This window comes from Liolophura sinensis, chromosome 8 (genome assembly GCF_032854445.1).
Source record: "Liolophura sinensis isolate JHLJ2023 chromosome 8, CUHK_Ljap_v2, whole genome shotgun sequence".
Taxonomy (NCBI): domain Eukaryota; kingdom Metazoa; phylum Mollusca; class Polyplacophora; order Chitonida; family Chitonidae; genus Liolophura; species Liolophura sinensis.
In genome coordinates, this window is record NC_088302.1 from 19662795 (window position 1) to 19675357 (window position 12563).

At 40.4% G+C, this 12563-nt stretch overlaps 1 protein-coding gene across 1 annotated transcript; it reads right to left on the reverse strand.

Annotated features, from left to right (window-relative positions):
- Positions 1-295: 295 nt before the first annotated feature.
- LOC135473139 (UDP-glucuronosyltransferase 2C1-like) lies at positions 296-9938 on the reverse strand. The gene is made up of 2 exons (XM_064752974.1): positions 9795-9938; positions 296-3599 (listed from the first exon to the last, which is right to left on the reverse strand). The coding sequence occupies exon 2, from the start codon at positions 3590-3592 to the stop codon at positions 2045-2047; it is 1548 nt and encodes a 515-aa protein (XP_064609044.1). The 5' UTR covers positions 3593-3599; positions 9795-9938; the 3' UTR covers positions 296-2044.
- Between the last annotated feature and the right edge of the window lie 2625 nt (positions 9939-12563).

Below are 12563 nucleotides of genomic sequence, written 5' to 3' on the forward strand. Positions count from 1 at the left end.
CGTACTCAAGAATATTTTACTTATACGACGGCAGCCAGCATTATGGTGGGTGGAGACCGAGCAGAGTTGCTGGAAGACTTTCCCACGCACGGCCGGAGAGGAAGCCAGCATGAGAGGAAGTTCAAGTCCAGCTCATCTATTCATGAGCTGGACTTGAACTCACAGTGACCGCATTGGTGAGAGACTGCTGGGTCATCACGCTGCGCTAGCGCGCTAACCAACTGAGCCACGGAGGCCCCTAACAGAAAAGACAACGCCATACTAAATTGTATATGCATGGATAAAGTATCCCACGTGATATTTATAAACCAGAACTTTTTGTCTATGTGATGTTGCATAACTCTATTTCTGTGTATTTCTGTTCAATCCAAGCAAAAACGGCAAAAATGGAGAAAATCGAAAACACCACAATATTATCAGTTTTGATCAACCAGGCCGGAGCTGTCTCTATAACTCGAAAACGCAGCAATTTCCGCTTATGTCACCCGAACCCAGATTTGCCTTTTAACCATTCGTGCGTCCGGTTCGAGTGAAGCGACATCCTGCTTCCAGTTACTAACACGGCGTACCCCACGGCACCGTAAGAATTCCGGAATCCAATAAAATCAGAAGACCTAATGTAAAGGTTTTAATATTTTGACAACGTTTGATTTCTCTTCTCCTGGAGGCGTGACTATTAGAACATATGTGTCGGGGAATTTGTACATACTTCCAGTAGTAAAGCAGTAAAAAGTCAAATTAGGCAAGAGTTGGACGGTGCGGTCAATGGAAATAGGTATTGAAACTCAGCAAAACTATATTTATTATTTATTTATTTCATTGCTGTTTTACGCCGTACTCAATAATATTTCACTTAAACGACGGCGGCTAGCATTATGGTGGTAGGAAACCGTGCAAAGCCCCTGGGGAAAGCTATAACCATTCGTACGGTCGAGGAGGAAGAGCAATCTAGAAGGGCCACTGAAACGTCAATTATGCTTCGTAGCATCCATATACTTTTGTAAGTCTGAGGCTGAGTTAATGCTTTCCGTAGTTATTTTAGGCCTGTCTTTCGGTCCTGGAATTGTAGAGTGGGACTAATCCATGGTGTTAGGGGGTGTTTAAGCGTTTGCATGAACAGTCAGAATAATTGACAAGAGGTCTTATGTCACCGGCTACTGCTGGTGTTTAAGCATCCCCGAGGCCTGGTCCCTTTGCACTGTTTTAATGTTATTGTATGCTAAATATAAAGCCTGCAGTGGATTTTGAGTAACTCTAGACTGGTGACATCTAACAAATTGCAATTAACACTACAGCATTTTCTAACCTAATTCTGCCTAAGCCATGGTGCAAGGGTGCATGTAATTTGCTATTAAACTTTTAGAGCTAAAACCTGACAGTGTTAAATTGACAAGAGACCATGTATCATCGTTTACGTGTGATCATTTTCCGGCTATCACACTGCCGTCGGTGCTCTGGTTTTACTCTCGGAGTTGTACTATTGCTTTTAGACATACGTGGGCCAACGCCCCAATCTATATGTTTTCTTGTATGTATATATTTATATTTTCCTCAAGTGTACTTTTACTTCCCATATTATTCTAATGACATCGCCTATCTCTATTGCACGGTGCATCAATTAATTCCAGTTCCATAGTAAAGGTAAAAGGAGTCACCTTGTGTGGAACTGAAGACAAAATGGGTTACCTTTTCGTGACGCCAGTCTATCCGTAATAATCACAGTTCTCTTGGTATACATGGACACAACGTCACCAGTTTACCCATCAGTTTAAAGACAGGAATGAACAAAATACTAGGCAATCTTTGTTCCACATCATTGCATTTCTATAAACTAATTACTAAAAACATTGCAAAAATTCAAACTTATTAAGCCTTGTGTATAATTCTCCTTGTACATGAATGCCTGTTTTGATACCTAGATTCGTATAATAAGGTACTTTTAAAGCGTTATAGACAGGAGGGTTATAGGTGATAAATATGGCCGATACCCCCAAACGTTTCCTTCCAGTCTGGTCCCTGTTGATCACCTATTATTTGTGTGGAATCAATTGGTTTTCACCTTGTCTTTTCTACAACAGAACCTCTTCAGTAACATGAAGATGCATTTGGCAGAGAGGACGGTAGTCAGCACGACAGAACCAAAGACAAAGAAAACGACATCGTATCCCATGTATACCAACGTCGACATTTCAGAGGCTTTAGACCGAAGATGAGCGCTTCCATAATTAAGGACGTGCTCAATCCAAAAGGCAGCTCTTTGGTGCGCCGTCATCGGCTGGGAGTGGTACATCTCGGACGCTTTCTTCATGTTCCTCCGGTATACTGGATCCGTCAGCACGTCATTTATAGCCTCGTAGACGTCCTCTTCTGACGCTGTCAGCAAAGACAGCGTTCTTCCAGCTTTCCAGCGTTCAACCCGGACACCGTTGTAAAACTGGTCCCCGTACAGAACGGTACAAACAAGCGGCACCCCGTGGTACAGAGCCTCAAAAACCCCGTTGTTTCCACAGTGGCTCACAAACACTTTTGTTTTCGGGTTACCAAGGAGATCATTTTGCGGGAGCCACTTCATGGTTTTGATGTTTCCATCCTCTCCCTCGGTTTCCTGTTTCCACAGTACATTTGTGTTAAATCTCCGAAGAGCCCCCTTCATGATGTCGCTTGTCTTTTGTGAGAGGTCGCCAACATTAGAGCCAAACGTAACAAGAATGACGCCATCCTTGACCCGCTGGTAAAAATCGTTGAGGACCGGTGGTAAGGGCTGCGCTGGACCAGCGGTTATCCCCCCTACCATCACGTGATTTGGCATCATCGGCACGGGATAACTCAGGATGACATCGTAATTATAAAGATACAGTTCACATTTAGCCGCCAAATCTATCATGTCCTGCCGTGTCAAATCTTGGTCAACTTCTCGGATGACATCCATATCTTGCGAGAAACGACCCAGTACATTCAGGCCAATATAATTCAACGTGTTTAACAACCGTTCAAAGAAAGACATAGAATCGGAGAAATTCACCAAAAGACTGGGTATAACACTAGGTAAAAACGGCCTTCCGGTTGCAAAGTCCTCGAAAACTGAACTCATACCCACATACGGTATCCCTAATTTTCTAGGTAAGAGAAAGAAGCAGTAAGTAAAAGGGACGGTGTCAACGATGGCGATATCAAATCTCTCCCTCTTCAGCCTATCTTGAACCTGTTTGTCATAGAACAGATTGGTGCATGGTGTCCGAGAAAAATCCCGGACGAGGGGGAGATACGAAAAAAACGAGAACTCTTTGCCATCTGTCATGGATGACGTCATAACCTTCGCTATTTTTTCTGGCGGAGTCACATCTGGTGAGTCAGTGATGAAGATAGGCTCTATTCGCGCGCTGCCATTCCGAACCTTATCGAAACAGTGTTTGTGATCAAATGTGGATCCGACCAAAATGAATACTGAGTGACCATTGTTCAGCAGGGCATGGCCCACGGCACTGACTTCCGAACAATGACTGAAAGTTGGACCAGTGATCAACAACACTTTGGCGGACTCGGTCGAACTCACCAGAAGGAAGAGGAATGCGCGAGCGAAATTGTGATCCATGCTTTGTCTGAAAAAAAAATCATGATCAGTATTTATTATACACGCCATCGAAAGGGCAGCATGAAGATTAGTTCATCTTGATGGGCTATAAGTGTTATTTTTACATTCCTCGTAACATTTTGTGTCCAGCCCTGTTCCTAAAAAAACTCGATGAAAGTGGTTTCATTGAGGTGGCACCCAAACTTACCTACACCAAAATCACAAATTCTTTTGGGGATTATGAAAATTATAGTTATGTCCTCATACGAAAATGAACCTGCGGATGGTCGTGTGTTTCTCCCAGGCTCCGCCCGGTTTCCTGCCACCACAATGCTGGCCGCCGTCGTATAAGTGAAATATTCTTGATTACGGCCTAAAACACCAATCAAATACATCAATCAAACTTCTATTATCATGATAAATAAATAAATCATACGGCAATGGATATATAACACATTTGGAGGAAATGTAGGACTCCGGATAGTTTGCCAGCCATCACACTGTCGCCGCTGATCTGGTCTTACACTGTTACGTTGTAATATTTTATGTCAACTTACACTTCTAACTGCAAAGTGGGGTAACTTTCATTTCAGCAGTACAATTGTCAGTTGTGGTGGAAAACAGTCCCAAATATGTCGGATTTTCGGTAAAGAACATTTACAGCTCTTCACACGCTCACCAAAACTTTCTTCGCATGTATCGACGTTAACCGAGTGGTTTTTGCCATTAGCTAACATGTGTCGAGACCAGTTGAAGTAAAAGCAGACTGCTTCTCTTCGAATAATTCCGTCTTATTTTCGTACTTAGGTACTGAGGTAATCACCCGTTCGACAATTACTCAGAATGCTGTACTGTCATCACATTTAACATTATAACATACATTTAGTATATATTAAACGTTTGCTGCTGAAGAGTGACGACTTGAACCACATTCGTTTGATGTACGATAGAGCGGGTTGCGAGCCCATAAACACAAGGCTCTAACACATTCCAATATTCCAATGAGCTTTCCGGAAAGACCATACAATGTTCTCCTTTTAGACGACTTTAAACGTTTGTTATCACGTCAATCCGAAATATGAACAGAAAACCAAGTGTTTGTACTAAGGTGAGCTGGTGGGTCTAATTTGTGGCATTCTGATTACGAACATCTTGGATATCACGAGGCCTGGTTATGTCCATGTGACACAAATTCCATAGTCATCTTCTATCAGACTTCCAAAGATTACATGTAAGTTTCAATCAATTCAGATTTACTTTCCCGCACAATTAATTATAGACCGAGTCACTGTCCATAATCTTACACACCCAATGCTACTGTAGTAACCTATATAAGAATACAACTGACTGGACTCCCAATGCCTAGAAGCTATAACGGTGTTGTGCTAGAACTTTATGTAAAACCGTCACAAAAGATCAACCATGCTACGTATTATTTTCAACTATGCAAACATTGCACGAAAAAGCATTCACTGGCGCTAATTGTGATGTAACGTGTTTTTATTATTTTTTTTTGAAATGACACCGCGCGATCCTTGAAAAAGAATCGATAGGTGTTACAAACACGTTCAGGTAGGAGAAACAACTCGGAACAGTTGATCCTTTAATCTGCGCCTTGTCGATTCTTTTTCAAGAATCAACTGTTGCTCGTCGTTTCTCCACATCACAATTAAACAATGCAAAGGGGATGCTTAGTTCACCAGTAGAATCCTGGTTTATGCAGAAATGCAATATAATTAGATGTAGGCCTACAGCACAGAGGGTAAATATAAGCGTCAAGTCCAACATTCCTATACCATTCGTAGTCCGTAAAGGGCGTTCCAAGTCGATAATCGCAAGATCCATTTCCACAACAACGTTTAACACTAACTCCCAAAGACAAAGGTATGTAAGAAATTATACAAATAAGAAATAAAGCCGGTAACACGCAAGAGAGAAGCGGTCATCAGATTCCAATGATGCCGGGCAGACAATGAATATTCAAGGCATAAATTCCATATCAAAGTTCAAATTCGTAGTCCGTGAATGAGTTCCATGTCAAATAACAGCTAAACAAGTATCTCAGTCGCGCTTTCATTGCAACTGTTCATAAAGGCATCATGCTGATGTAATTAGCATGGCTACCTTTACGGCCCCTAGCCCCAGGTTAAGCGGTATTAGATACAGTTTGAAAATGACGAGCGTTACAGACCCTAACCGATCAGATTGTGATTCAAAAGTAACGGACGATTACGTCTTTCCCGTTAATATGCAAAGATCTCATGCTACAAGAGGCGCCATCTATGATGTTACACATGACATACAAGATAGACGGTTACACTGGGCAACCAGCGCCATCTATGTTGTTAAATACCATGTACGTGATAGATATGTACATAAGGATAACAGCGCCGTCTATGTGGTTGATCACAGTGCAGATCGCCAGAGATTATGAACGCTCTGTCCATACCTGCCAACGAGAGTGTCATATTCATTGTAAAATTTGAGAAACTTAGAATGAAGGCGTTTGATGGAGTATCCTTGACAAACTAGTTTTTGAACTAGCAACTTGTGACGCAGATTAAAGTCATCACAATTAATTCTTGACAAATGCTACAAGGCGAGATATGTATACGTCATATGCAGGACCCTTTGGTATATTGCTATCTAAATAAGGATAATTTACAATATCAAAATTGAAATTATCCCTTTTGTCGTAAAGGCGGCGTGAAAGGAGACCTTGTCCGTCTTTGTACAGATATAGATCCAAATAAGATGTACCATCAGGACTATCTGTTGTCTCCTTTAAATCCAATGAAGGCGGATAGATTTCCTTCACCGCTTCAGCAATATGGGGATTATTTAACGCCGGTAGATCATCAATATACCACTTGGTAAATGAAAAGGATCGAGCTTTAAAGATATTACTTTTAAGTAATTTCTGCATATAGTCGTGTTCATATGAAAACAGGTATAGGTCTGCCAAAAGAGGCGCACAATTGGTACCCATTGGAATACCTATGCACTGTTGGTAAATGGTATCTCCGAATTTCACATAGATGTTATTAATGAGAAATTCAAGTAATTCAATAAATAATGTAACATCCCATGAGTGGTAACCTTTATAAAGAGTAGAACTAAAGAAAGCCTTATTGCTTCTGACGTTAATGTAACGGTGACCAGTTTTAGTAAATACCGAGACAATTAACGACGATATTCTTTCAATAAGATCTTTGTGAGGAATCGTAGTATAGAGAGTAGAGAAATCCCATGTGGATACGTCTTTGTACGGTATATGCATATGAGCATCGAGTTCTTCTGTAAGACGCTTGGAGTTGTTAAGAATCCACATGCAGTTGACACCTGAATTTTTTGTTATGGCACAACAATACTTATTCCAAAATGACTTTACTTCTTGTAACGCTCTCGTAAATAGGGTTGACAAGAGTTTGGTGGTACAGCTTCTTGAACCTGCAATAAATCGAGCCTTGTATGAGGATTTATGCATTATAGGAATCCAGTAAAGTTGTGGTATTTCTGTGTGACGGGTAGGTATATTTATGTGCCTTTCTTTAAGAAAGGTTTTGTGTTTGTTAAATAGTTCCTCCAGAGTACATGTAGTAGCAGAATACGTGGATGTCGTCGTAGATGCACATAGCTCTTGAACAAGAATTTGATAATAATAATTCTTGCAAATAAAGATGACATTATTAGGCGCCTTGTCTGCTACAGTGATGACAAATTTACTATGAAGGTCAGCGAGTGTTTCTTGCACAGTGGGATCCTTCAGAACCTGTTTAACCTTAGGTAGAGCATCAATGTCTAGACGGTGTATAGTTAAACTAACTTTCTTTTTGACAATCTCAAGCCAATCGTTAAGTACCGAAGAATCCACTTTCTCCCGTTTTGACCATTTTTTAACATACTTCTCAAGTGCCGAGATGATATTTTTTTTTGTTTGATCGAATGTTGACATTTCTCTTTTCTCTATACTTAAGACCTCTCACAAAGAGATTCCTTAGATCATGATTCTTAATAATATTAAGGTCACCAGTCAGGACATGTTTACATTTGTCGTAGGTAAAAACTGAGGATTCACAATCACAGTTATAGCCGCCAGAAGTATACGTCGCCAAATCGAACTCCTTGATGGCCTGGGAATAATTGAAAATTTTTGAAGCGATAGCCTTTGTATACTCATAGGATATGCAAGGTGGCTCTTGGATATTAAAATAATTGGGCACAGCACTACGAACATCAGGTTCATTAAAGATGCGTGGTAGGTTAATTAAATCAAGGCCACTGTCTAAATACTTTATTTTCAGAAAGAGTCGATCGTGTTGAGTTTTAATTGTAGTTACAGGGCGATACAATCGAAAATACGATATGTCTTCACACAGACGTGCAAGGTGAGGTGGAACACTAAAATTGTGTATGTTATTGGATACGTCTTGAACGACCTGTTTTAGCAAGTTCAATGCCAGTGCATATAATACTGTGCGTAGAGCATGCATGCTATTGGTGTCATACGACAATCATACTAAATAGCTAACTGTAACGTGTTTGTGAATGATGTTTCTGTTGAACTTCCTCCTACCATGACTGCGAGGTCTACGTTTATGGTATTTGAATAAATTTGTTACGATGGAGTCATATGGTTGGCTAGATGTTACATTGCCGATTCCCATAACGTTATCATTCAACCCATATGGGAAGACTGAACCAATCTCTAGCACCCAGAAAAGCTCACGGACACGGATTTTACGTTCAAATTCGACATCTGTCTCATTTGTTGATGGCTAAACCGATTCTATTATTTGAATGCTGAAATGGTACCAGTCATGGTCGGAGACAGAGAAATGCTTGCCTATTAGCAATTTTTTTCTTGCGCACAGACTTACGATGCCCGTTCACTCGTAAATGTAGTTTCTGGGCGGTCTTCCCAACATACTGCTGACTAGACTTCTTGCATGTTACCAAGTAAATACAAGTGGACGCAATACAACTTAAGTTAACGTAGGAATTAACAGAATAACATTTACCAGTCAGTGAGGAAATAAAAGTGGCGGATGTATCAAATGATGGACATGTAAGACTATTGGTATGTCCACATTTGGAAATAGTTAAATGTTTGCTTTGGGAATTCAATGTCAAACAATCGTTCAGCTGGATAGAACACGGTTTGGTGGAAATACCATGTTTAATGCTCTCAAATATATCCGGTATTTGGCTGGAAATGGGTCTTAGTGCAAACGATTCATTTATTGACTCGCCCTGGGAACATGCACCACTATTCCCAGCGTTAGTCCTATGCAAATTTTTGTAGTTCATAGTTATTGGTATAATTGTGCAGAGGCCTCGCCTCGGGGTCAAAAACCACCAGCAGAATCGGGGCATGCACAGGTTATAAATATAAGCGTCAAGTCCGACAAAACCCAAGCTGCGACGACAATGTTATAGTTGTCAATGATCACATGTAATTGGTGAAATACAGCCAATCGTGCAAAGAGAAGCAGCCAGCAGTTTTCAGTGATGTTGGAAAGACGCAAGGTATGTTTTAGGCCACTGACTGAATCAATATTGAAATCGTGTACCATGCTAGATTATAGGTTGTCGATAATAAAATATGTTTATCAGTTGCGCTTTGATGGCAACTGTTTACATATTCAACATGGTGAACTAATTCAGCACGATAAACATACTACCCCTAACCATAGGAAACTGAAGTAGCCCCAAAAAGAAAAAAAAACAGATACCCCATCACTTTTGTTCCTTATTTTGTCGTCTGTCAGTTTATCGTCAGCACAACATCTGTCGGTTATGTCAAAGCTCGCGTGGGTTCGAAATTTGGCGATGTTTAAAACGACCCACTGTACTGACAGCCTCGATATATTTGACAAGGGCAGGTAACTGTATCAGGTTTTTAAATAGAGCGCGCTCTGTCGCTGGTTTGGGGTCATGAATGGCCGAACAAAACCTAACGCTGGAGCAATCTCGGAGTTACATGCGATCTGAACACGGGTAAATAAAAGGCTTCTATGTTGTGTAAACCATGCACAACGTAATACGTAACTATGTAGTATTGTGGAATGCGAGCAACCTCCTGATGCAGTGTAATGTAGGAATACACATACAAATGACCACAGCATAGCTATTACAACCAAAACAGCAACGACAGTATAACAGCTCAGTTGGCAAATGGTCACACGTTACCAGTGAAAAATCCGACCTCATGTCAACTTACCTCAGGGTTTTGTGATTCTAACTGTTCATGTTAATAGGACAACCAATAAATGAAAGTGTTTCGGCCTACATATGGCTGTGCAAATCGGCATAGATATGCTATTATGTTCGAATAGCATGCAGATGATGTCAAATATAACACGTTGGTGCGAAAAGTAGGTCACATACGATAACCTATATCGTTGCATTAGTGCCGATGGCTTCGGTGCCTCTGTGGCCTTGTAGTTCACCTTGCTAGTGCTGCACAATGACCCACAACCCAGTACGATCGCTGTGAGTTCAACTCCAGTCTGTGGAACCTTCTTCTCCGGTTGTACGCCTAGGTTAAAAGGTTTTCCGGTTTTCTCCCACCATAATGTTGGCCGCCGTCGCATAAGTGCTTGAGTACGGCGTAAGTCACGATGAAAAAAATGAAACGTTACCTGCGACCATTAGGGTCTTCTTTTTTATGGAATACGATAATAGCACAACAGTGAAAGACACAAGACAGTCCTTATCCTTATTTATTTATTTTTATTGTGAGACTTCCTCAACCTGTACACTGTCGCAATACAATTATTCATGGTATAAATGTTGAGGAAAAGTTCAGGAGGTCGTCATATATAAGTGAAATATTCTTAATAAGCACGCCTTTTGGGCTTTACTGTTATAGTCTAATAGTCTAACGTTATAATTAATTTGTTGTCATGGACTGTCTACATACATGCTCATACAGTGAACAATTGAAATACATTCATTTAATTTATTTATTCATTTGATTGGTGATTTACGCTGTAATAAATACTAGGGTCTATTTAACTCGTACTGTCATATATCTGACACACATTAACTGCATATCAAGAGATAAAAACCGTGTACGTTTCACGAATCCTTTCATATAGTTTAAAATGGAGCTGAGGCATTGCATTTTGGGGAAAAGTTGTGTCCCTTGGAACGGGGGTACTGTTCGCGTCTCGGGTCCACTTTCGCGTTCATACCCTTCTGTGCAAAATAGCTCATCGGCTCATATAATGCTCAGGTGAGATAATTATCGTTTTTCAGTTTATTTTGTCATTTGTGATATCTCTATTTTTTCCCGTTTGCATACAAATCGCTACCTATGGGACCTCTGCTGCAGAGTACTCAGCGTTCTAGCGCATCGCATTCACTCATGAGCCCGTCATCAACGCAGTCGCCATGAGTTCAAGTCCAGTTCATGCTGGTTTTCTCTACGACTGTACGTGGCAGCAGCTGTTGGTCGTGGCTGTTCCCCGGGATCTGCAAGATTTCTTCCTACCATAAGGCTGGTGTGTGTCTTAACTGGGCACGGCGGTCAGTACCAATCATATAGATAAATAAATAAATCGTTATTTAAACTTTATGATGTAGTGTTTTACTATTATACATGTTAATGTAATTCTAGACCAGTCTAATACATTGCAATTAACTTTACTACATGATTTACCCAATTCTGCTTGAGCCATGCAAGTTGCTATTGGAGACGTATAAGTTGTTATTACTTAAGCGATTCCATGAACTGTCAGAATAAAGCCTTAATTGAGGTCAATTGACAAGAGGCTGCATTTCGCCGATTGTGTGTGACCATAAACCATCAGTATATCGCAGTGAATTTTACGTGATACCGCTGCATAGTAAAACATGATGGACCGTACTATCCATGTTGAGACTGCAACCGTAGCATTTTATATAAGGCCTAAATTCTCCTCCAAATAAGCAGTTCACTTAGATATCCTGAAATCAAAGCCCCTCCCCTGTATCAACCCTGATGCCTTCGCTGAGATGACATCCAACATTTAACATTGCAAGTTTGTTTTTCTAGCTAAGGTGTCCCACGAAAAGGTGACCAGAACCCTCATATAGTTTAAAAGGCGAGGGAGCACCAAAAATGTGTATGCATCGATAAAGTATAACAATACAAAGTTTCAACAGCGTACCTTTTCATTTTTTTTAATGTTCCATAACCGGGATATCACAGTTCAAAATATACAAAATCACACATTCACTTGATTTACAAAGTTACCCTGCAAGCACGTCAGAAAAAAATGTCTGTAGCCGTATGGGTTTGTATCCACCCCTGTTCCAGTTTGTGAAAATAAACAGGGTTATATTATTTGTCGTTTTTTTTTGTAAAATTCGAATCGCACGAACTCACATTTGACTGCTCAGTTTAAACTTGAAGGTAGTTAATCCAAGGGAAGGGACATTTAATACTCCAGTGAGCCTCACTGTATATTTCTCTCGTTGTGAAGTAAAACGAGCATAAAGAGAGGCGCATATGGCTTTATATCAGTGCTAGGCATCATAATCCTTTACACTCTCAGTACGTCACTGGCACCACTAGACAATTTTTACAGAATTCTTGGGATATCGCGAGGTCACTATGGTCAGGGCGATGAATCAGGAAGTTTGTCGAAAAACAAAAAAACTCTTTTGTCCGCTTTGGTGTCTAATAATAGTGTATTAATTTGCATTTCCCTTATATCCAAAACTATGTACAGCACGATTCTCTTTATAGCTCTGTGATTAGGCCTACATCAACAACGTTACACTCAGCGGTTCAAGACGAAGGCCTATGTATTTTATTTCGCACGTGATGAGGCCTAGGTGTTTTGCACTGCTTTAGGTCTGAGAAGTCATTCAGTAAAAATTTACCGACTGTCTTTCCGTGAATTTACATAATCAACATTATCATAATCAGGATTAGTGTCCATATTTAACTGTTTGTCTAAGTATAAAGATATAACCTGTTTAACAGTATGTCACAATTAGA

What these genes read in the sequence shown, in the direction of transcription:
- LOC135473139 (XM_064752974.1), bottom strand. Translation starts at nt 3,592, where the DNA reads ATGGATCACAATTTCGCTCGCGCATTCCTCTTCCTTCTGGTGAGTTCG.